Source organism: Amphiprion ocellaris, chromosome 5, assembly GCF_022539595.1.
Source record: "Amphiprion ocellaris isolate individual 3 ecotype Okinawa chromosome 5, ASM2253959v1, whole genome shotgun sequence".
Lineage (NCBI taxonomy): Eukaryota > Metazoa > Chordata > Actinopteri > Pomacentridae > Amphiprion > Amphiprion ocellaris.
Window position 1 is genome coordinate 27166358 of NC_072770.1, and position 25495 is coordinate 27191852.

At 39.0% G+C, this 25495-nt stretch overlaps 2 protein-coding genes and 1 long non-coding RNA gene across 14 annotated transcripts in view; 1 reads left to right on the forward strand and 2 right to left on the reverse strand.

Annotated features, from left to right (window-relative positions):
* Positions 1-25495, reverse strand: part of LOC129348842 (uncharacterized) — a 109831-nt gene that overhangs the window by 8538 nt on the left and 75798 nt on the right. The gene's annotated exons all lie outside the window — the stretch shown is intronic.
* Positions 1144-10543, forward strand: eps8l3a (EPS8-like 3a). 4 transcript variants are annotated; one of them, XM_023280678.3, is made up of 20 exons: positions 1144-1300; positions 1927-2006; positions 2105-2178; positions 2268-2332; positions 2432-2590; positions 4174-4323; positions 4410-4474; positions 4554-4645; positions 4730-4857; positions 5917-6022; positions 6185-6258; positions 6353-6427; positions 7146-7291; positions 7407-7569; positions 7680-7720; positions 7806-7896; positions 8025-8129; positions 8553-8638; positions 9122-9254; positions 9364-10543. In XM_023280678.3, exons 2-20 carry the CDS (start codon positions 1942-1944, stop codon positions 9388-9390), a joined length of 1845 nt encoding a protein of 614 aa, XP_023136446.1. In that variant the 5' UTR covers positions 1144-1300; positions 1927-1941; the 3' UTR covers positions 9391-10543. The 4 variants fall into 4 exon arrangements, with proteins under 4 accessions (XP_023136446.1, XP_023136447.1, XP_023136448.1 ...); XM_023280679.3 differs by having other exon boundaries at positions 1145-1300; positions 4733-4857; XM_023280680.3 differs by having other exon boundaries at positions 1145-1300; positions 4557-4645.
* Positions 10169-25495, reverse strand: part of LOC111575502 (AMP deaminase 2-like) — a 32473-nt gene continuing 17146 nt past the window's right edge. For 8 of the 9 annotated variants that reach the window (XM_023280674.3, XM_035952999.2, XM_035953001.2 and 5 more), the window contains 17 exons: positions 22963-23093; positions 22135-22265; positions 21473-21541; positions 19889-20000; positions 19578-19764; positions 18209-18350; positions 18038-18127; positions 17803-17932; positions 17330-17524; positions 17095-17226; positions 16836-16999; positions 16161-16287; positions 15903-16066; positions 15666-15786; positions 15108-15281; positions 14852-14962; positions 10169-13866 (listed from right to left, as the gene is read on the reverse strand). In XM_023280674.3, coding sequence (XP_023136442.1) covers positions 13651-13866; positions 14852-14962; positions 15108-15281; positions 15666-15786; positions 15903-16066; positions 16161-16287; positions 16836-16999; positions 17095-17226; positions 17330-17524; positions 17803-17932; positions 18038-18127; positions 18209-18350; positions 19578-19764; positions 19889-20000; positions 21473-21541; positions 22135-22265; positions 22963-22992 — 2295 coding nt within the window. In that variant the 5' untranslated portion in view covers positions 22993-23093 and the 3' untranslated portion in view covers positions 10169-13650. The remainder of the gene's footprint in view (positions 13867-14851; positions 14963-15107; positions 15282-15665; positions 15787-15902; positions 16067-16160; positions 16288-16835; positions 17000-17094; positions 17227-17329; positions 17525-17802; positions 17933-18037; positions 18128-18208; positions 18351-19577; positions 19765-19888; positions 20001-21472; positions 21542-22134; positions 22266-22962; positions 23094-25495) is intronic. The other variant, XM_035952998.2, reaches the window with a different exon arrangement.

Genomic DNA, 25495 nt, shown 5'->3' on the forward strand with positions numbered 1-25495 from the left:
CAGAATTCATCCAAACGAGGAGAGCAGAGGCTCTGCTGCCTCCTCCATAGGACCTGTCAATCATTCCAGACCAGACTGTCAATCAAGTAGTCCCGCCCCCTGGCTTCGCAAAACTTTAACGCTCTATAAAAAAATCAATATTGATTTATTTTAAGATCGGCCACCTGATCTCTCATTCTGACCATGAAAACTCACGAAAAAAAATTATGTACAGTCTATGTACCGTACTCTGTTTGGCTCCACACTTGCTGATGACCACTTCCGGTCTCAGAAAATGAAAAAACAGACCTTTTGTCGTTTCTGTCTCTTACTGGTTTTACTTTCTTGTTATTCTAAATATAAAACGAAAGTCAAAGCATTTAAAAAAAAAAAAATCATATATCCCTTTTTGATCATGAAACGGAAAAACGCCTTGTATTTCAATTTTAATTTTTGCATTTTAAAACGAAAATCAAATAACCACTTGTTTTTTGTTTTTCAATACCCGTTTCAGAACGGAAAATCCAATTACCAGATCCGCACACGGACCGTGAACCCTGTCAAATCTTGCAAATGAACTGTTTTCACACACGTTATGACTGACTTGTAAGATCCTTTGAGCTAAATGTGGTCATCTTGTTTTACATGAGCATTACATCACTGAGGAATTCTTCCTGGTTAATGTTTACCTTTTGTCATACTTACAGTACATGCAGTGGACATAAAACCAGGAGACCAAGCAGACAGAACTGGATCTAAACTCTTGATTTTTTAGAGGGTAAAAAGTAGAAATACAGACAAAAATGTTAAATACTAGAACACTGATTAGATTTCTTACAGCTATTGATTTTCTCTATGTGCTCTTTCTTTCGCACTTGCTCCATATATACAGTAAACACCCTAGGGAACACCAGGGAAACAAACAGTAAACCATTTAAAATCTGGAAGTTTAATAAATGAGGACAAAAGAAAGAAAAGTAACGAGAGTGAGAACATTCTTGCTGACAAAATACTGATAGGACACACAACGTCCCATTTAAATTCTTGGAGGCTATTAGCTTTCTCCAGGGTGAGGTGATTTCCTTCATATCTCGTAACCTTTGCTCACATGGGATGCCGCACTAAAGATCTCACACCCTCATAGGCTCACTATCCCACAAATCATTTTGCTACTGACTGTGGACTTTGTCCTTCTCCTTTATGAGGAAGCCTTGGGCGCATATTGTCGAAGAGCAGGATTAAAATATGAGCTTGATATGTACCAAAGTGTAAACAATACACAGGAAAAGTAAGAGCTACACTGAGCTGCCAAGAGTTAAAGGTAAGAATCTGTCATGATAAATGTCATGATTTGTCTGTTTTTTGTGTAAATGAAGTGTGGTGAAGACTTGATCAGATTTTTGATTTTGATTAAGACAGTCATAACAAAATCGTCATGATCTTCTCCGTAGTCAGAGTATCTTGAGAATATATGGAAATCAGGTACATAGTTTTTTAGATTTATTGAGTTAAATGTTTTTAACAGACCATATTTGTAATCTAAACGTGTTTACTTTGTTTTATTGTACCACAGTTCATCTACATGTTACACAAGACTGTCAGCAAATCTTCTTAAAATGTATAAATTCACATCCTAACAACACCATAAACGTCATTTTAGGTTGATCACAGATTTGTGTTTCCAGCTGGTAATTATCAAATCTAATTTTTGAATTTAATGCTTGTAACCAATGTGACACTTATCAAAGAAACATTTACTTTCATCTTATGTAAAAGTTGAGGATTTTTTTAGCCTTAGTCAGCTTCAAATAAAGACCAAAAGCACAAGAAATCTGCTAAAATGAAAGGTTAATGCATGTATTTCAGGTGACTGCTGGCGAGTCAGCCCATATCGCTGACGTTACCTATTTATGGTGTGGATTACTCATTACATTTGTGATACTGCAGGTCTGTTAGGTCAGGATGTACAGGTCTAACAGTCCCTTTGGCCATGACACCAGCAGCTATGCAGGATCCATCCCATCCACGTATGTATTTCACAGTGTGGTTTCTTGAGTAATTTATTGCTTGTTTTCATTCATTAGCAGATTATTCATTTAATTGTGCTGTTTCTTTGTGGTGACAGTGGTTATTCCACGATGGATGAGGTGTCATCACAGGTATCAGGCCTGTCAAGGCCCAGTGCAAAGTCAATTTACTGTGAGTCAACTCTGCTGGACCTATCAAATGATTACACCTATTCATTTTAATTTATGAAGAATACAGAGCTCTGCTTTCTGCTTCAACAGTGCAGAGGATGGATTATGCAACATCATTAAACAAGATGATGGATAAATTTCAGTACAGAGTGGAGGTACAGCAGCATTGCCATATCTTTATCATACAAATGTGACCAGTTCTGAAGCATGCCATGATTTTTGCTGTGTTTACATTTAATGCCTCTGTATTACAGCACTTATTTACTTGTGAGCTGGATGGGAGGGAGATGAGAAACATCAGAGACTGTGTGGAGCGTCTGAAGCTGCTGGAGGAGATGGGTCGTGTGTGGGGTCAGAACATGCTGCTGGAGGTGCGAGATGCCAACCTGCTGCTCACAGACATCGAAAGCAAGGTAAACACCTAATGAGACCTGTCGGCAGGAGATAAAAGTAAAGGTTAAGCAGATGGGCGTAGTCTCTTGCTGGCTTCCTCTATCCACAGAGCATGAGGGGTAGAAGCAGGCAAAGGGATCTTGATCAGTTGGGTGAGGAAAAATGGGAGAGAGAAAAAAAATACATCATAAACATCAATAAAAGAGCAATAAGCAGTGTGGAAGTCAGTAACCAAAGATAGAAACATGAAGAAGAAAGAAACATGTAGGAGATACCTGCAGAGAGGATAAAACAAACTACAAGCCAGAGAAGTTACTATGGAATAATGAAGAAGGAGGACTATCTCCACATTCATCAGTAAAACCCCAAATTTTCACCTAAAACACTACAAAAATACCCCTCTCAAAACAAGAAAAAAAACCTTATTTCAAGGAACTGTTACCTTGAAATAAGTGAAGAAATCTGCAAACAGAACAAGTGAAAAATGGCTTGTAAGATTTCTTGAAATAAGATATGATATTTAGAATATTGAGATCTTAAAATTAGCTGGGAAAACTTATTTTAAGCTGTATTTTAGGTGTCAAGCTTAGGTGTCTTAAAATAAGCCAGACATGCTAAAAAAAAAAAAAAAAAAAAAAAAGTTTTCTTGTAAAATACAACTCAAAACAAGATAATTTCAAGATTGTTTGACTTAACAAGATATTTAAGATGCATTGTATTAAAACAAGTCCCTCCATCTTGCTGAAATGTCACTTGTTAAGTGAATTTATCTTAAATCGAGTGCGATGAGACATTTTGACTAAAAATAAGACAAATAGACTTGGTAAGATTTTCAGTTTTTGCAGTGAAGGATGTGTCTTGGATGCAGTTGGGTGTTCCAACAAGACACTGACCCCAAACAAATCAAAAGTGGTAAAGAAATGGCTAAATCAAGCTAGAATTAAGGTTTTAAACTGGTCCCCTCCAAAGTTCTCACTTAAACCTCATCAGAAGCCTGTGGACTGTGATAAGGGAATATATTTCTGTCAGAAAACCAACAAATTTAGTTGAATTACACCAATTCTGCCAAGAGGAGTGGTCAAAGATACAGTCAGAAGTTTGCCAGAAGTTTGTGGATGGCCACCAAAAGCACCTAGTTTATAATAAAACCTGCCAAGTGATGTTTAACCAAATATTAGCATTGTTGTATGTATGTTTTTGACCCAGCAGATTTTTCCATATTTACAGAAGACTTATGATAAATCTATGAAAGAACCAAAATGCGTGATTGTTTTTTGTGACAAAGAGGTACATGTTTCAATCATACCGTCATAGAAAATTAGCTATAGGAGCCACTGGAAACTCAAGACTGCCAGGATATATATGGTCTTTACAAGCATATGTAACCTTAATGCCTACATTTGACAGAGATCTCGCCCCAAAGTCAGTGTGATTCTGTTTGCTTTTATTCAGCTGTAGCAAAGACTGACACACCAACAGACAAATTCTGCTACCAAGTGATTTCTTGTCTCGCAGGCTACAGCTGTGTCATCCATAACAAAACCCCAGCATTTATGATTATTCTATGACAGCGATTTCATTGTGCGCTGCTGTGTTTTCTCAGGAGGAGCTGGATTCTTTGGCTCTCAGTGACATCCACGACCTACAGGCTGTGCTGGACGCTGGCGTGTTCAACTCCCTGCTCACAGTGTCTGTCCAACAAAGGAGAAAACACACCACTACTGTCTACATGTTCCAGTGTGACGATATCAGGGTGAGGACAAACGGGTGGAGATGGTTGTTATCACATCTGATAAGGGAAAGACATGGGCGAGTGATTGTTGGTTCTGTTATTTGCAGGCTGATTACGTTCAGAGGAATCTCTTACAAGCACTGTCACGCAAGACAGAGGACTCAAGCATCAGGTACCATAAAGCCAGCTTGTCCATTTGCTCTAAGTTTTGTTGTTTTTCTTCTTGATTTTGCCTCTCACGCTTTCTGAAGCAGGAATGAAGGACTGACTGGACGTGAAAGAGTGAGAGCATCTAACAAACCTGTGGTTGAGCCGGTGCCACAGTGGAGTAATCCTGACTATGGTGAGCAGGACATACAGAATGCATACAGCCGATGGTTTTTACTGTACTGATGGCTTCTTCAATTTGTTTTTGGTTGTCTGAAAGAAGATGATTTCTCTGAGATTGACCTGGACGATGACAGAGCTTCAACAGAGGTACCAACTCCACTGCCAACTTACCGTGAAGAACCTTTACCTCCTCCTCGCCCGTACACAGAGCTGGACAGGAATGTGGTGAGCGTCCTTCATACAGAGCCTATTGAAAGCATTCTTCCACCCTTGGAAATTTTTGTCCTTTCATTGCTTTTCAGCACTGAATCATGGTCAGTTTAATTTGACCTTTGTTGACAAGAAATTATAAAAATGTCTCTTCCATGTCAAAGTGAAAAGAGACTTCTATAAACCAATGTCAATGCAATAACCTTCAAAATCTAAATTGAGTGATTGTAAAAGTATTCACCCCCTTTAAAGTGACTCACTTAATTCAAGGCAGGTGCATTCAGTTGGTACTAAAAGTCGCACAAATACTGAAATGGAAATCGTCGAGTGCAGAGAATGTGTCTAAAGCGATAGTGGTATAAACACTCCTGTGTCTGGAAGGTCTCTGGTGAATCAGTACTACTGGTTATGACTACACCACGATGGCAAAAGAATACTCCAAATGACAAGGTTATTGAAAAGCATATATCAGGGGACTGATATTCTACTGACATGTATTGCTTACAATATTAGTCTAAGAACTCCTGAATTGAAATAAAACACAATGCAACTGATCACAAGAGCAACGTAACACAAACTTACAGAAAAGATGCACAGTCCAGCTGGGGGCTGCACAGTGACGTGGTGGTTCGCACTTTCGCCTTACAGCTAGAAGACCCCCGGTTCGCATCCCGGCCTTCCTGGGATGCGAACAATCTTTCTGCATGGAGTTTGCATATTCTCCCAGTGCATGAGTGGGTTTTCTCCAGGTTCTCCGGCATCTTCCCACAGTCCAAAAATATGATGAGGTTATTTTATTATTCTAAATTGTCCGTAGCTGTGAGTGGGATTGTTTGTCTGTATATGTAGCCCTGTCACTATGTAGACTGGTGACCTGTCCAGGTTGTCCCCTGCCTTCGCCCCGAGTCAGCTGGGATGGACTCCAGTCTGCATGGACCCCAGATGTACTGATGAGGGTTAATATGAAATCTGGTGGCTCATTTTGTTGTTGCATGTTTTAAATAGAACACATGTTGAGTAACACCTAAGAGAAACAGAATATGAGAATAATGTCTTCTCTTTCTTTCTTCACAGGATATTTTGAATCATATTTTCAATGACATAGAAATCTTCATGGGACAAGTAGCTGCAGCAGAAGCTAAAAATACAAAGAAAAAGAAGAAAAAGAAAAAAGGAAAAGGTGATTTAATGTCAAAGTTAAAGGCAGACTTACATGTACGCATTATAAAACAAAACAAATGTATTGCTTATGAAGGAATATTTTATATAAAACCTGTTGTTTTTATTTCAGATGATATCTGCTGTGATGTCTAAACCTTGCATGTATTGTTCATTTTTTTAGACATGGAGGGAATGCCCAGCACAGAAGAATTTGCTACATGTCTCCATAAAGTCAAATGTGGTTTCAACCTTCTGGTTTGTATCTTCATTTACAGTTACATGTTATCGTCATGGTCTGTGTTGTTCCCGTTCACTCTGTAATGTACATTATGTGTCTTTCTTTTGACAGGGGGAGCTTAATGGACAGATCAGTAATCCCAGTGCTGCTGATTTTGTTCACTCCTTGTTCTCCACATTAGCATTTGTAAGTGATACTTAAAGTTTTAAAAGGAAGAGTTTAAAATGCACTTTAAATCCTTTTCCACCATATATTACACTTTTTAAAAAACAATATATTTATAGATTCTTATACAGCGAGTATAACATGAATACATTATGAACAGAGAAAGAAAAGAAAAGGTACAAATTACTGGGGAAAAAAACAACAACTGGCTCAGATCCATTACACAACACAGCAGAGGTTACAATTATGACATGCAATAAGTATATTGAGGAAAATTCCTGCAGAATAATGGCAAATATATCACCATCTACATAGTGTTAACAGGGCTACTGAATTATGTAATCTTATAGAAATATCTCTTTTAACATTAACGATTGGCATGTTTTCACTAATTTAGAGTTTTGTGCTTTACTACATTCTGCTAGTGATGATTTGTCTCAGCCTTTAACATGTGGTGTCCACAACTTTTTGTTAATTGTTCCTCTCTATAGTGAAAAGATTAATAATGACGATAATGAATGTATGTCAGATCATTTCATCCAACTTTTTTGCTTAACTGATTGACCATCATGTTTCCATTGTTTCATCAACTGGTTGTAAGAGCTGTAATCTTGAGTACAGACGCTTTTTGCTTGTATTTGAGTAAATCTGGCTTAATAACTTGTGTGTGGGATGTGTCCTCAACCATCCTGCTGCACTTCTTTTTGTCAACAGAGTGTTTTACTCTTTTCTTCACCAGGTAGTACCTCACTGTCCTGAAACTCTGTCATCGAACATCGTGGCGCCGCTGCTGACGCCTCAATGTATTCGTCTCATGAGTGAAGAGGCGTCTACGGAGGAGGACGAGCTGTGGCAGAGTCTGGGAGACCCCTGGAACATCCCCAGGTGTTGCTTTTGTAATCTGCATGAGAGCAAAATCGCATTGTTTGTACATTCACATTTCCTTCTTTAGTCAATATGATATCAGGATGATCAGATATGATTTTGCCAATATTACCAGTACCCAGTGGCCAGAGGATGATGAGGACATCCCGACCTACACTCTGGTGTTCTTTGATGGCTGGCAGCCCCCCGAAGTAAATGAAGAACCTGGACCTGGGGAACCTGTAAGGAGACAGGCATCTATGAGGAGACAGGAGAATCAACCACCTGCACCCAGCCAGGTAAACTTTAAACATCCAGCTAGTTGGTGAGCAATGTGTCGTGCCCTTAGGCTTTTAAATTTAAATGAAAAAAAAAATAAACACATTAAGACCATTGACCTTTTCTGCAGGCTTCCAAGTGGACATCACCACGTTCTCCACAACAAGCACGGTATGAACAAGCACATGAATTATAATTCAGTGTGCATATTTTAAACCTCGAGGTGCTTACGTTTTCTGCTTTGATATGTTTGCAGCCCAGGTGAGAGAAAGAAGATGCGTGTTAAGCATGATTTCACTTCCAGAAACATGAGAGAGCTCACCGTCAGAAAAGGAGAAATGGTCGAGGTGAATATGACTCGTGACCCAGCTGCTCTTTATTCTATCGTTTAATTAACTGATGGCACTCAAATGGAAAGACCCACAATTCTTGGAGAAAAGTTAGTAAAGTTAGTTTGTGCTTCGTCCTTCTGCAGCTGCTGGACATGTCGAAGCAGTGGTGGAAAGTGAGGAACAACAGAGGGGAGGAAGGCTTCGTACCCAATAATATTCTGGAGTCTGATGAGGACAAACCTGTCCAGGTGGTTAACAGTCAGCAAACACAAAAACACCACTGGGCAACGCACACTAAGTGGAAAAGGGGCCTCAAAAACTGAAAGAGACACTGTAACCCTGGCAGAGAGAGTGAACAAAGCTGTCAACACAATGAGTGAAAAGGATTTGATTCTCAAGTTGTACTTGTGTGTCGCTTCCTAGGGATTCTGACTCTCTAATAGATATTTATTGAAATTGTTGGAGCATAAAAAACTACCACAGTCAAGAAAAAAAAAAACAAGCAAATTGTGAAATCAAAATCTGAAAAATGACTATACAATGTGACAGTCAGTATGTGTGGAAACTTTATTTGAACTTTTTCATCTGCAACCTGTATACCAAGTACTACTGATGTAACCTCTACTTTACATTTAACTAAAATCTCAGTGCATTTTCTTTCCTTTTCCAAGGACAGTGAGGTTCCTCCTGTCCTGACAAAGAGGGCCACACCAGCACAAGTGAAAGCCTGGCTCGAAGACAAGGGCTTCAGCAAAATGTAAGCAAAAACACATATTAAATTTGGTATTAAATGAAAGCATACAATTATTTTAATTTGATAAACAATGCAAAAAAATATATACAATGCTTTGTCATTGAACCATTAATGTATTGCATTGTACCTAGAGGAATAATTTTTTAGTGACGTGACTGAATTCACAAAAATAATCTGATCAGCTGCTTTCATGGCGTGTGGTGATGTAGTTCTCCTGTAGCCGTATGTTTTCAGTTTCTCCTCCCTATTTTCGAAGGACAAAAACAGGGAGGAGACTCAATATAATAACAAGTTTAATACCAGTAGGCAAAAGACAAAAGTAATTGCCTGTTTTTGTGTGAAAATTCAGCAGAACACAGTCATAAAGTTGAAGAATTGTGCTTTAACGTTATACAGAAAACCTCTCCATATCTGCATTGTAGTTTGGTTAACATTGTTGAATCCAATAGTACTTACTGACAGATCAGTATTGCTTATTTCTTGCAGCACTGTACGCTGTCTGGGTGGGCTGAGCGGCTCCATGCTGCTGGGGATGACCAGACAGGAGCTGAAGTCGGTCTGTCCAGAGGAAGGAGGGCGAGTCTTCTACCAGTTACAGTTAGTCAAGTCTGCTTTGGCTGTAAGTCAGAGAACACAGCTTCATTTGTTTGGAGTGTCAATCTAGAAATTTTATTAGTGCCAATCTGATGAATGCTGGTAAAAACACAGACAACCTTCTGTCTCTCCAGGTTGCCAGCTTAGAAAGATCAACTTGACGGTAAAAAGGATATGAAGGAGGAGGCAGGAGAGGACATCTTCATGGACAGAAACATTGTGAGATACTGTAAACTTTTAGCTAATATTAAGCAATAGAAAAACGACCAGGTATAAAGGTGGTTATATTTTATTCTCTTTTGAAATCAAGTCATATGCATATACGTACTGTGTTAAATAATGTAAATGTCACTTTAAAATATAATAATGAAGCTGGTGTCATTCTGAAGTGTTTCAAGCAAACATACGATCAATTCACTGCAGAGGCCGGCTGATACTGCATTTATTTTATTTTTTTTGTAAAATTTCTGATATTTCTGTTGTGATTTATACTCTTTACGTATATTTCGATAGGGTAACTGTTTTCCAGCAATGTTTAAGATAGCAAGTTACCATATCAAACTGCAGACACCACACAACTCCGCACCACCATGTGCTCTGCTACATGTGCTGCAGACAGTGCTGTTGTAAGCAATGGTCGGAGCTGCTCTGCTGGACAAAGTGTGATGAGTTCAAACATAATATTTTTTTTTGCAATATGTTCTGTAGCAATAAGTTTTCACATCGATGCATATCACACATCGTGTACACTGATAGTGATTATTGCGTCAGGCTGGAATTATGTGATTAAATGTAAACTGAAGCACGTTAGAAAGTACACTTAGTAAAGTGTGTAATAATACATTTGTGCATGAATGAATTCTGCAACAGAAAGCAGGGGCCTAATTCTCGTGGTCATTTTGTAACCTGTAAAAAAGTAAAATTCAATTCTGATACATGTTAAGTGAATTAACATGCTTTATTTGTTGTTTAGACATTACACATGAACTTCATCAGAAGCATCTGAATCTGTAAAACACTGGCAGTCCATTTCAAGCAATATGGCTACAGATCAATGGACATAAAATTATGTAGTATTTAAAATAAAAATCCCACATCAGAAAAATGACATGAGCGTAAAAAGCAAAAATACATGTGGAGAAAAATATTACCAAATGCAAACATATCTCGAGTGTGAGTGTCAGAATACTTAAAGTACTGTGAAGTTAGTACGAAGAGATAAATCAAGCTGAACATGATTACAGAAAATATTTATACAGAATAATGTGTGACCACTGTAATGTCTGAATAAATTATGTGTGTTTTTTGTGTCGGCTTAATAGTCACAGTGTTGCTGCTCAGAGGACACTCAGTGTCTTCAGGGTTCCTGCTGTTCTGTCTCTCCATCAATCGTCGTGTGCAATTATTCAATGGAATTAATCAACAGGTTTGTCGCCAAAGAAAATATTCCACAACAATTGTGTGTGAATTCGTATTTTAGATAATTTTTCAAGCAGAAATGACGAAAAAGTAATAATTTCTAAAGTTCAAAGATTCAAAGCTTAAACCAAATATTATAGAGCAAAACAAACTATTTGAATACAATAACTTGTGCTGTGGGAAACTTTTTACTTTTTTTTTGTAATATTTCAACTAATATTTGACTAATCAGTGTTGAATATAATGTTGAGTTTGCGGCCCTAGATACAACGTTGCTATTGCTGAGGACAATACTGGACCTCAAAAGGCCAATATCAGCATTTGTGAGGTAGGGTGCACTATGTTGTAGACATAATAAACAGTAAACAACGAGGTGGATGGATGGAAAGTTAATGGGTAGAAAAGGTTCAGGTCCTTCCAGGTTCAGACTGCTATAGCAGAGTTACACGTCATCAAAAACTTATTCCCAAACAAGTACAAAATGTTACAAAGCAATAAAGAAGATGACTTTTAAACACTGAAACTAGGAAAAGGCCAATAACGGAATTAAGCGTTTGCAATTATAAAGGCAGGCAGATGATGATGAGTCAGTGTAGATTATAACCATCAGTAGTGAAAGGACCAAAATTTTCATAATATGTGTTTTGAAACAAGTCGACAAAACCAGAAGAAGTAAACTCTACTGATGTGATGTAGCATATGGGTCAGTTTTATGTGTTGTTGTCTGACTGGCTACTGTTGAGACAAACTTTTGGCTTTAAAGTATCTATCACAGACATTATATTTGTAAGTTATCAGGCATAAAAAAATGTGCTACTGTGATTTCAAACAGGCAGAGCAGACTCTAAAATACCATCCAATTACTTTAACAAATTAAAAAGGCTAACAGTAATAAAACCATATTGAAAAACTCTGTTTTTATGACAATCCACAATGAACAGAAACAAAACTAAGTGTTAAACCTTGATTCGTTGCGAATATAAAATTTCTTATCTCTATATTGCCTTTAAAAAAATACACTTTATACATGAAATCCAATAATCACACAAACTCCATCGTGTTCAGCAAACAACTCCAGCATGTCCCTTCACACTTAAGAGCTACGGTATTCTTGCAGAACAAAGATGGATTCTCATATTTTATTCTAATAATCTATGAAGCAGACGTAGAATTACTCTAATACTTTACAGCTGACTATTCAAATAGCGGCTGGCATTTTCTGATTTATTCTCTTCTAGTCTTGGCGTCAAATATGACTCGACAGGATCGTCTCGGTTTAACAAGAATGCTCACAGTTTAATGGGAGGTTGGATCAGGCCCAGTGCTGGGTTCTGTGGTGTGATGAGTGTATGATACAAAAATCTAAGGCATGTGACGCCACCTTTGACCAGGTTTGGGGCGAGTTAAAAAAAAAAAATGCTACAAGGTTCCATGCAACAGTCTTAACCATGTCCCAGCACGGTTTGCTCATTTCTACACGGTGAACAACGCTGAGTTTACATCTGTTTGCATCGTTGCAGATTCTGGATCAAAAGCTGGTCGGCAGGCCTGAAATAGTTAAGATGCTTTATGTTACAGTTTACTGTAAACAGCACATTCTCTCCGGCCATCCACTAGTCATGCAGGCATGCAAAAAAGCACTTAAAAGCAGAGAGCTAGAAACAAATGAACCTTTTTCCTTGAAGGTAAAAGCTACTTTACACCGAGCATGCAGCTGGGTGGTTTCAGTTCCATCGGCGTGGATATTCGAACAGCACAGAGGTCTACTGTTTAGGGGAAAATATGCAGCTCTTGCTGCATGTGACAAAGAGAAAAACTGGACATGCAGTGCTCGAAGCTCAAAATGAAAAGGCACTGTGAAATCTTGGCTTAGTGCATATGCACAGTGCACTGCATGCAAAGGGAAAAACCTCCATGGTTTTCTAGTTTGCCCTCTGGAAAAGGAATGAGTGTGATCAGGGCCCTAAGGAAGTACAGAGAGTGCATCATGGCCACAGTGAGGTAACAGCGAGAATAAATCCATGTTTACTTGTGCTGTGATTGAAATCTACAACACACATCTCTTCTTTATCTACAAGTGCTAGAAATCATTTCATTTTGCAGCTGAAGAGGCCTGTTTGCTTCAAGGAATGTTTGCAGTCAACCACAGAAAGTCTGCTTCTCTCTAAACTTGAGCGCCATGGAGTTTCTCTCTTTTATTTCTGAGTAGAATCACGGAAGAACGATTCTAAATGTGCAAAATAAAGTCTAAAACCACATCAAGCACCACACATGGCTAATATTCAGTGCTGCAGCATTCAGTAGATAATAACATGAAACCTGTCAAAGTTTGCTGTGCAGGTTTGTCCAACCTCCACCAACAACTCCAGAGTGTTATTCAAATAAAACTGCCTCTACAGCCCTTCACTGTGGTTTAATAAAGATGATAGATGCACTAAGTATGTTTAAGCAGCATGGCTATATAGCAGAAGGTAAGAGTTTAAATGTGCTGGTTGTCAGTGTTTCTGTAAATACTGCAAAGATGCTACTATGAAAACATGTCACTGATTAATATAAAACATCACAGGGATCCTCTGATGGCTTTGGCAGGACATGTGGGGATATAAATACATGCTGTTTCCCTGCTGTTCATTCACAAAAAACCCTGATACTGATCCCTGCAAACCTTCATGAAGCTGACTGAGACTAACAGAGAAACAGAAGTGAAAGGTTAAGGACATTCTGGGAAACTTTAAATAAAATAATATAGGGTTGGGACTTTTTCCTGGAACACAAGAAATCGAAGAATGTTGAAGCTAAAGTGATCTGGCAGCACTGTTTCCTTGGCTTTTTGGTAGCTGTGTAGCTGTCAGAGTGCGGCATACTTCTACATAGATGTTTGGTGGTGTTTATACTTTAAACAGGCTGAACGGCAGAATTACTGTCACACCGCGTCTCTTCAGTGTCAGCTGAGTGAACCACAGGATTGGAGATTTACAGGAGAAGACCGGGTGACTGTGATTTCAGCGCTGTCCTGGGAGAGGACCCATGGTCAGCGAGTCTTCCTCGTCGATGGCATCCAGCTCTTCTGTGCGCACGGCGTGAGTAATGAGGTGAAGCTCCTCTGTGAGAGTCTCGCTGCGGTACGCCACACGGATGTCAGGGACGTTGGTACGACGGATGTCGTTGCTCTCAGGACCCTCCTTAGAATAACTGGGGCCCAACCAGTAGCTTTTGGCCTGAAATTAGAACAAACCACATGAGTGGAAACCTCAGATATGAGTGTAAACAGGAGGAAACACTGATATCTAGGTTTGAAGCAAAGGAGGTTAAAGAGTTATTTTAGATTTTAAGGTCTGTGGGACACAACAGGGACTAATGCAGTGTATTTAGACTACACACAGTGGCCACTTTATTAGGAACACCTGTACACAATAAAATACAACTGTGGTGTTACAAAGTCGACTTTAAAGATGGTTATATGTTTTAAGGTCATACTTAATGATGTATTGTTGAGAGGTGTTTCTCATATTCTGTTCTCAAAATAATGTAACCCAGTTCAACAGTCCTCATTCAGGATTAAGGGTTAGATTCTACTGAACACTTTTAAATCACTACCCTGTCTGGCTCCACTCTACATCTCTGAACACCATATTCTGCATCTCAACCCTTAAGATCTGAAAATCAGCTACTGTTAAATGTCCCACAGTCCAGGCTGAAAATAACGGGAGACGTGCTTTTACTGTTATTGTCTCAGTGCTCTGGAACAAGCTCTCCCTGACCTTTAGAAAATATCAGTCAGTTCCTCAGTTCAAAAAGATTTAAAAACCTACCCATACAGACAAGCATTTGTATAATGTCTTATTCACTCTATAATGCTCTGTAATTGCTCTTTGTGAGGTTGCACCATCTGTATTAATGTTTTATTGTCTTCTTTTAATGTTTTATTTGATGCTTTGTATATTTTAATGTTTTGTAAGGCACCCTGTAACTCTGCTATTATAAAACAGCTATTACTATTATTATCACTATGATTATGATCATTGTCATTATTAACTACAAACATATAATTCAATCTACACATTTCTGACAATGACTGAACACTATACATTCTGTAAAGGCAGAACTTATGGCAGAGATTTTGTAGTGAAACACAGATGTACCAAACAAAGAGAGAATGATTCTGATGCATAAATACATAAACATAGCTGTAAAGTAGTTTACCTTGTGTGAAAATCCACTCATGAGGACGCTATTTCTTGACAGTTCACACATGTCACAGGAACTCAGCTTCCACACTTGAGCTGCAATGCTGTACTCCTCCATCAGGGGCTCCTGGGTGCAAACAAAGACACACATCACACGCACACACACACACACACACACACACACACACACCAGGAAAAAAGTAAGTTCTACTATTAATCTTTTTTGTATTTTGTACATTTTGTGCTTTACGTTTGGTAACTTTCATACTGACCTTGGTGAAGTGGAACTGAAGAGGATCATCAGTGGACAGAGAGACCATGAGGCCTCTGGACAGATACTCCATCAGCGGGTTGCGGTGGTAACTGAGGAACAGACTGTTGTTACTGAGAGGCGACATGGCGATGCCAATCTGAGCCAGGTAGTAAAGATACTGCAGCACAGGGGCCTGAGAGATATCAAAGAGACACAGCAGGAAACACAAAGACAGAGACAGACAAACCAGTAAACACCAAGCTACAGTGACATACAAGCACTTCTTTGTCTCAGGCTCAGCAGGTGCATGAAGAATAAGCCACTAGTTACGACCACCTGTCTCAAACCAAACAATATTCTCATTTATCTCAGAGTGTATATGGCAGTGTAAGTGTTCCCTCTTTTTATGACACACACGTTACTCAATAATCTAATAAAATATCTACAAAAAAGAAACATTTAACCAACACCAAGGTTTTAATTCAGCTCTCTAAATTAACTGTGATAATGTCATGTATCGTTTGAGGACATTTTCACAGCAGTCTTTTAGAAATAATCCACTGTGTGGTGTCCTGACCTTTCTGAGCAGCAGACCATGGGAGATGTTTTCTGACAACATGAAACCTGACACCAGGTGGTGGATCGGCCCTGCTTCCCCACAGTGCGGTCGCAGTACAAACGTATGGAAACCTCGCCGCCTGTATGACACGGATGTATTTAAAAATGCTGAAAAACAACAAGCCTTTTTTGCAAATCGTTATGTGTTTAAATGAATGGATGAGAGGTCTAATTAACTGAATTGTTGTGTCTGTACCTTCGCAGGTGGTTGAGCACAGTCATGTTGGCATAGGTGTAGTAGAGGTAGTAGGAGTAGGGCGGGTTGTCTTCTTCTGTCCAGTTGGCTGGCAACGGACTGTCAAGATTGAAAATGTGGTGCTCGGGTTTGGACTCATCGTCCACGCTGTCAAAGCCCACCACCTATGAATACACAGAAATAGCCAACAAAATAACAAAGGCTCAGTGTCTTTCGGTGTATATAATTGCCTAGGATTTCTTGTGCAGGGACACTCACATGTTCCAGGAAGAGATGCAGCTCGGGATGACTGCGGGGGTCGATGGTGACTTCAAACAGAGGCATAAAGATATTCTCCAACATCTCCTGGAAATTCGCCAGCTGCTTCTTTGTGTGGTACACATCACTAGAAAGATGGTAATTGAACAGTAGATAGCAACTTTATTGATCCTTTGCAGGAAATTACTTTGCAACAGCAGTTACATTCATAGTCAACAACGCGCAGCTCCCAGTGAACATAAAACATTTAGGTACAAAGTCTATTCACAGAAGTAGTCAAACACACTAAAAGACTAAAAGGAGGTAATGAAAGACTGTAATATGTAATGCAAAAGTGTGCAGTGTGAAAAATACACAGTGCAAAAAGTAAAAACATGTAAAGTAAAAGACAATAACTGGTGTTTTGATGGAAATTATTATTATTTGTTAGTTTTTTTTTTATTTAAATTATTGTTTCAGTTGCATAAGGCTGGAAGTTTTAGTCCATATCTACCCCTGTTGAACAGTTAGTTACTGTTGTCTGTATTTTGTTTTCTTGCTTCACTGACTTAGCATCGCATCACTAAAACATTGTCAGACACACAATGGGCAGTGTGAAAACAGCACAGGATCTTTAGTGTTATTACATCTACAGGCTGAACGCTCCACATCTGAGCATGTTTGGTGAGAACTTACAACAGACGGGGCACCTGGACAAGCCAGCGCACGTTATCAGAGTACACTCGGTGTTTGACGGCCCACTGAGCCAGCTTGTCCCACTCGTCTCGGGAGCGGCCGTAGATGGACAGACGCAGCTCAGAGTTCTGGTACTTACTCTCCTCCAGGTCGGCCATCACCTCCTGGACAAACAAAGACAAGAAAGATTGACGTACCAGCTTGTGCATTCAGGAATCATGTGGATAAAGTGCATAATGTACTTGGAATTATTCCACACCTTTACTATATGTGCAAAGTATTTTCCTTCAATATGGTTGTCAGTCTTGATGAAGATTTCTCTGAGGATGGATTCTCCAATGGGGTTGTACTTGGCATTGAACTTGTCAAAACGGTGAAACGTGTTACGGTCCTGATGGGTAAAATAAAACAGCGAAATCCTGTTTTTAGCTATGTTAACTGCATTACACAGTACATCTTTGTATAACATCTCTCGCAAGACTTCCATGTCTTACCGCATGCATGTCAAGGGTGTCCACACTCAGGTCAAACGCTGTCAGGTTCATGGTCTCAAAAACCTCCTTGAGGGTTTGACCACGGCCACGCTCGATGTGAACAATCTCCTCGGGGTATTTCTTCATGGCTCTCTTGATGAATCGCAGCAGGTGCTTCTGGTTCATGCAAGATGATGCATGTATGTGTGTGTCCACCTGGAGTCAGGAGAGAGCAGAACAACAAAGGTAATTCGTCTTTGCTTGCTGTAGAACTGGGTTTTATTTACAGTTTTGCAGAGTTTCAAGAGTCGTCTTGCAGCTACACCAAATAAGTACCACTGGGTGTTATTGTTTAAATATTCCTCATGTACAATGTACTGCATGTAATGAATGAATTTTATCTTCAGTTGTGCAATGCAGTGAGTCCGTGATGTTAATAACAGTGGTGGATCAACAAGTGAGCTCAGCAGCAGCTGCGACGTGTTCATTCTTGCCTTTCTTATGTTGTAGAAGTCTCTGTGAGGAACCTTCTTCTGAGCTGCGAGCTCCTTCATCTCATTCAGGAGGATGTGCATCTGAAATTTAGAGCTTAGATACTGGAGGCGACGGTAGCAGAAAGATTTCCTAGAAACACCATGCAGAAGAGACAGGGGCATGTCTCATTTAGACTGTACAATGAGCCATAAAACAGTAACATCTGTCGAATGATAAAGCTAAACAAACACTCACACTGGCCCGTTGATAATGAGGGCCATCATCACATTCATGTCTGCAATATACTCCTTCAGGTCAGGGTACAGTAGGTCCAGTTCTGAGCTTCTAAAAAGGACAAGAGTTTGAAAGTTATACAAACAGACTCACTTGTTTGAATTAACATCAGTTACAGGTGCAAACACATACTTGTCCATGTTGGTTTTCCTGGTGTAGACATGAACTACTCCATCCACCATCTTGCATCCATATCCAGTGTCTGCAGGCATATTCTTAGGGTCCTGATTATCATAAGGGTGCGTTTCTGAAACAGGTGGGTGGACAGGGGCATCTGGAAAAAGCAGGGAATGGACATAAATCAATCTTTCATACAACGAAAAACATTGTACACCTGACAGAAGTAGTATTGTAAAAGGTTGGGTAAAAGAGGCAAAGTTTTCATTACACCCTTGCTCTAGCTATCTTTGGTTTTCATTTGATCTACGGTGGTATTAGATTTTGCCAGCTTAATCTAAAAAATGTGAATTAAAAAAATTCTTTTAAGAACTATGTTTAAAATTTGAGGTTTGTTTTTTGAATTCAGAATCCCAAGTTGTACAAAGAAAAAAATAACAAAACAAGTGGAGATCCAAATGTGATTTTGATATTTCATTTGGCTGGTTTGTGTCACCAGGACATTACTGACTTCTTTGCTTGCAGAAAATACGTGGGAGTGATGGCAATGATTTAATGTCATGAACATGAGCTGTAACATCAACATGTGTTGTTTTTTGAACAAAGTGTTCTAAAAAATGCCGCATTCAATAAATGTGAGTTGAAAAGCTATTTCTAAATACCTTAATTGTTCAGTGTTTTGCCCTACTATAAATACTTCAGACTGTGTATGTGTCATCTCTATCGGTACATCTCAAGAGTATGTTATCAGCTATCTAATGTTTGTAGTGAATCCACACTGTGATAGTGAAATATACCAGTCTAGATATTGCACAAAATGTTCATCTGTAAAGACTGTGAAGGTTTTTCAAGCTTGAACATGTCCACTCGCCTGGGTTGTGGAAAACCCCTTTGGAAAAAAGTCTTTGATGTTGACTTAGTCATAAGAAAATCCCTACAGAGAACTGAAACACCTTGCTAATATCATAAGGCTTCTTTCTTTGTTATTCAATTCAATTCAATTTAGTTTATTTGAAAGGGGACAATACAATTTCATAAAACACATGATTACACACGGCTAAAAAAGCCAGAATAAGCCGGAAGGCTAGTTTTCATCTGTAGTCCCCTGGCCATGATGTAAAAAAGCAGTAAAATACATCTACAAGAGAAAAACAGGAATATTGGCTTACACATTTATAAGAAAAAAATGTGTTCTTTTTTTTTTCTTTAAATTTGACACATTGTACATTAGACAACATTGTAGTTCTAACTGGATGAGGATTAAATTTGCCCTTTTGAGAGTCGGACTAAAGACCGTGGACTGTCTCCTTTCTGATGAACAATTTTTAAGTGCTATTTATGCCTAGTTGCGACAGAAAACGTGTTGAATGTGTGTGTTTTATACCGGCATCGACTGGGGTCTCTGGTATATCATCATATACTCTCACATCCACAGTCTTCATTCCAAGGTCCTGCAAGGCGTGAGCTGTGGTCTTACAAAAACTCTGCATGGATCGGTTAATGTACTTCTCCCTGATGAATAACGCCTTCACCACACACTTAGCAGCATCTACCAGGTCAGTGAAGGGCACCTGATCATGTATAAAAACACAATAATAGACATGTGAATGGAATTTACCTTGCTGAAGTGTTATTTTAAATGCAGATGAAACCACATATAAAAAACATGAGAACAGCTCAATTAAAGATTCCCACCCCACACTTTTCCTCTCCAGATATTGAGACCCGCTGGTACTCTCTCTCCATTGGCATTTCCCTCTCCTTAAAGGCATCGTCAACAGTGTCCACACTCTTTTCCTTCATTAACCTAACGAACAGAGAAGAAGTCAGAGGAACAAGTACACAGGAATGGAAAATAGGTGGAAGGAGTGGCAGAGAGGTAAATAAAAAAGAAAACATTATTGTCTGTTTTGGTAATTAAGCTTTGGCGGTTTCTGTTATTAGTGCAGTTAATTGTTTTGCAGAGTCAGTTTGGAAAACACTCAAACCAATTCACTTTATGCAAATTGCAATGCTAAAACAGATTAAACTGTTGCTATATTTAGAGTATGCCATCGATCAGTACTCCATGAACAAGATAAATGTTTTGAACAAATTCAAAATAAATGCAAAAATGTCTGACTTACATACATGTTAATTTTTTATTTAACAGTCTGTAAAAGTATATTAGGTGTTGAGTAAGCTGGATAATTGATCTTTTTCCATCTGAGCTCTGTCAGACTCAACACAGACCAACAGAAATGCTGGGGCGTCGTTTCCACAAAGGATTTTAGTGGCTCTTACCATCGAACCTTTTTGGAATTAAACTTCTTAAAACTGAGTCTACATTCACACTATGACATGCAGAGTCTTACCTCATAGATATGTAAGGGAATATTTATACCAATGTAAAAAAAAAAAAACTCTTTTCTAGAGATATTTTAGGGGCGATTTATTTCTGTTCTTTGGCAATTTTTTTCATATTTGACAGCGCAGTTCAGATTTAAACAGGAAAAAAGACAAGAGAGAGGGGCTGGAATGAAACCACGGCTTTATGGGCATGTGGTATGCGCTTTAACCAGTATGCTTCAAATATGTCCATTTATAGGGATAAGTTGAAGAGAAAAGAAATCTGAACTTAGGTTGAAGTGTCACAATAAATGACATATAGAGTAGAATTCTACATTTGAAATAATCTCAAAAATGTATGAAATAAATCAATAATGTTCACTGAAGAGAAAATGCCAAATATCTCTAAACTCTTGGGCACAGGTAACAGCTACTAAGATGTCAGTCTATCTGCATTGTAAATGTCAATAGTTAATGACCAAAACTGTAAGAATTAGTTAGGGTTCACAGAAGCCACAATTTGACTACTAAAATGCAAGAAGTTATATCTCAGTTAAGGAGGGAAATGGTCAAATGAAGAATGATACACTTTGCAAATGCTGACATAGTGACTTATTTTTTAGAGAAAGTAAAAAGCAAAAAGTTCCCATTTGTACAACTATGAGTTCACCGGTAGGGGGAAGATGAGGTCCATGTCATTATGCTGATAATCTGTGTCAAGGTTTCAGGAGAAAAGTAGCTACAAAAGTCCAGAGTTTTCAAATACAGTAAACTAGGTATTGATGAATATATAGTATTTAGAATAAGTATTAAACTATCAGATAAGTAGCAATGATGCACATTTTACAAACTACAAGCAAGCAAAGTAGAGATCACCACAAATAAAATACCAACCACAAAAATACTGTAGTCATTGGACAAAGCATGCATACTGAAGCAGAGCTCACTCACTCTAGGTCTGCAGCACTGTCGATTTTCAAGAAGTCCTGTTTGGCGCGGAGCAAAATCTCTGGCTCAAGCCTTGGAGTGATATGCAGGATAGTGTGGGCAAGGCATGGCGCACATGGGCATCAGAGGTAGTGAGAAGAAGTTAAGCCCACAAAGGGAGAGAGACCAAATATAGGCACAAGCACGCACTTGAACAAGTCCTCACCCTCACACACAGATACATACATATAGGCACAAATAATTTTAGGTATTAAGAGATCACAGTGCTTGACACAAAGACAAAAATATCATCAGTTAGTGGCGGTTAACCCTGATCGGTAAACAGGTGACTTGCAGTCAGATCACCACCCAACGTTAAGCTTAATGGTGCAGCTAGCGTCAAACCTGCAACCGAGAAAGAACCCATCTCGCTCTAAGGGTTTGTGTAGAAGAAAATGGAACACCTGAACAAGTGCCAATTGCTGGATAGCCCTGTTAGTTGATTGTTGGAGTTAGTTAGCCCACACACTGGCATGTTGGAAGCTGATAAGCTTGAGGGCATAGGTGGAAGCAAGACTGTGTGTAAAAGGTGGGAGGAGATGGCAGAGTTATGTCTGTCTGCCTGAGCTATTGGAAAGAGTTTATTTAACTGGCTTTAAGTGTTTAGTGTGTTTGCATTTTCTCACTTAATGTCCTGACTGATTTGCCTTTCGAGGCGGTGCCGTCGCTCTTCCAGCTGCTCGATGGGGCTGTCCTCTGGGAACTCATAAGGAGCGCTTCGCATCTCGCTCTCTGCCATGCTGCGAGTGAACAGCTCCTGGTTCAAACACAGGTGTCACCATTTATGATGTCATAAATCAGGAAACAACGTCAATATCTATGCACACACTGACATACGGAAGACACCATGGCTTACCAAAAATCATCTGATAGATCTACCTTCAAATAAAGCCATAGAAAGTTATGATAGATGTTAAACTGGTGGGTTTTAAAATGTAACAATATTTTAGATTTTTTGAAATTTTTTCAGGCATTACTATTAATACAATTTTTACAGTTTTTCATTATTTAGGCTTTTCTTCAGTCAGCAAACCATAGTCTTATATTTAACCCTTTGATGTGCAACATGGGTCAAAGTGACCCAAATCCAATGGAAAATGGGTGTCTCCTGACCCACACTGCACATCAAAGTTTTAAACTAGTAGGATAATGGACGCAGAAATTTTATAATGAAACGATTAGGCACTGAGATGCCATTCATATTATTAGCTGACTACCTCAATTTGGTTTTATATTTATATTTTAAACATATAATATTTTCATAAGCAGCAAATTCCAAATTCAAACAAATGCCAGTAACAGATAATCAAAACATCTGACTATGCTGCTGATCTATAAATTAATGTTTATCAAACCAGCTGCTCAAGAAGACAAAATATCATCTTTACAATGGTGTTTCTGCTGCTATGAGTGCACTGCTTGAAAACAATATCCATACGATTTTGAGTTCTTACCTCTGCAATTTCTTTGTACTTCTCCTCCATGGATGTCCGCAGGTCGATTGGGTAGTGTGTGAGAGAAACGGGCGTCCCAGGAAGGGATCGCTGGGGCTTGAGAGGTTTAGGTCCAGAAACACCAGCAAGGTCTGTAGGAACACACAGGAGGAGATAAAATATACAACTAAATCACAGCAACATCCATGTGTGCCACCATTCAAACATAGTACAGTCATGTACTGTTGAAAATTTAAATGTCTGTATTAAAGGAAGGGGTCAGCCTCATACTCAGTTAAATGAGGGTGAACGTTTTTTCTGCAAAATATTTTCACAACTTAAAGTAAGCTTCAGTTTTCTTTTACTTATGAACATTGGAATATTAATCAGTACTTTCAATTAAGTAATTCAATGTAGAAAATGTTCTACTCCTGTATCAAGTGCGGTGTCTGGTGGATCACAGTCACACGACTCACATCAGATATGAAAAGGCTGACAAAATGCTACGTACTGTGTACTTGTGCAAATAATTGTTGGCTCGATAAGGCCTGAGTTCACAATGTAAACGTTTACAAGTGAAACAGCTCTGCCAGTAAGCATTTACAGCCTATTAGACCTTTAATCAAACACACCAAGACACATGTAACACCGCTTCTTCATTGTGTCCAAGTAGTCATAATGTACCACCAACTGCATACAACATCATGTGCAGTGTGTTGTGACTGACAAAACTCCATAGAGGTTCAGATACACATAGACCATCTGGATGCTTCGCCAGCTACAGCAAAGATGCAAGTCACCCTGCAAAGTTTACAATTCTCAATCATTTCACAGTCTGTTGAAAACAGAGACAAGCAGCCAAATATGTAAAAGCAGACAATGCTGACGATCACCATAGAGACGAAAATAGCAGCAAATTTTAAGTTTGGTTTACCGAAGATTGCAGTGTGTGGTTGCTGGAGAGGGGAAAACTATGACTTTAGCAAGCACAGATTTGGCTCAGATGCTACAGTTTGGTCTTCTACAATACTTAGAAATAAGATGAACACACGCTAAAAAAAAATTAAACCAATGGAGTCAGGAAACACAGCTCTTTACAACAACTCTTACCATCTCTGTTCTATATTATTATAAAATAAAGTGCAACACATGATGATCTTACAAACCAAATCTAAATACAAAGTCAGTACTCTTGATATCGAGCCCTCTCTGGCCAGGATTTTCTTACGCTTCCGTCCATCAGCTAAATCAACATTTTAGGTCACTTTTCTCTTAGATCTAGATAAAGGACATCAAAGACAAAGACTTCAATTGCAAAAATGAAACAGCCAGCCAGAAGTTTGAAAAAACGCAAATAGGGCATAACTATGATTAACTATGAAGCCCTAGTGACAGTGGCTGCGGCTGCAATCTGTGACAGAGCATGAAAATCCTTGTAAAGCATCCAAGAACAGAGGCCAGCTTAAGAACGGACAGCTGTACCAGCAGATACTGTGTCACTTCAGACTCACATAGGTATGCACACACTTGAAAAAGAATTACCCGTGTCAGTGTACACACACATGTACACAGGGGCACATGAATAGACACACCTGAGAGTGACAGAGAAGGGCCTTCCCCACTCCGCTGTTGGAAACAGATGACAACAGCTCCAGTCCAGACTAAGCCAAACACAATGAGCTACCAAACGACTAAATATATTTGTCTCTTGGTACACTAATGAGTGCCAGATTTACTGATTGCTGTGTATCTTCTAAGGAAAACCATGAATTTTAGTTAAAGAGAACAACGATTTAAAGCATACCATAGCTGTTTGGGCACACACTGTAATTCACTCAATCATAATAAGTCTACGGCTATGGAAGCAGTTTGTTCATGCCCCTCTATAATTGGTGCCATTATTGGTGCTGTGTCTGGCCTGTGACAGTTAGTTTCTGCCATCTGCTGTCTGCCTCCAAGGCGGTGGAGTAAGGAATGAGCAGAGGGTGACTCGCCATAGTAAACTAATATTGTGAGACGTTTCAATATTGCACACAGAAGTGATTCATAGCATTTCAAACAATCTGCTGACACAGTGTTCTGGTCTAAATCAGTGCTGGAGCATACATGTACTTGCATTATAACCAGATATAAAGGAGTCTGAACAATATGTGGGTAGCAGGATATTTCATTTCAATGCTCTCTGTCACACGAACCATGCACCAACTCAAAATATTTTTGGTATTTCTGTACTGATATTTCTTGCCAACATATACACCTACAATAAATTAATACCAGTTTTGTTGATTTATCAGATCACATGCAGATATATATTCCCATCCATGGATATAATGTGCATTTTCAAATGGACAAACAGGTGACTTTAAGTATACCGACGCGCACACAGAGTCATCCCCAGTATAGTATCCTTGTAATCCCCTGGCCTTTCCACCACAGATGACTCTTAATCCAGTACACCAAACTCTATTTATCCCAGTGACATCATTGTAGTAGGCAGCACAAACCCTCAGCAGACTTCTATGCAAGTCAACACAACAACAGTGACAGCAGAACA

Coding starts and splice junctions, on each gene's coding strand:
- eps8l3a (XM_023280678.3), top strand. CDS start 1,942: ATGTACAGGTCTAACAGTCCCTTTGGCCATGACACCAGCAGCTATGCA. Junction 4,475..4,553: donor ACAGAGGACTCAAGCATCAG/GTACCATAAAGC, acceptor CGCTTTCTGAAG/CAGGAATGAAGGACTGACTG. Junction 6,023..6,184: donor GAAAAAGAAAAAAGGAAAAG/GTGATTTAATGT, acceptor TCATTTTTTTAG/ACATGGAGGGAATGCCCAGC.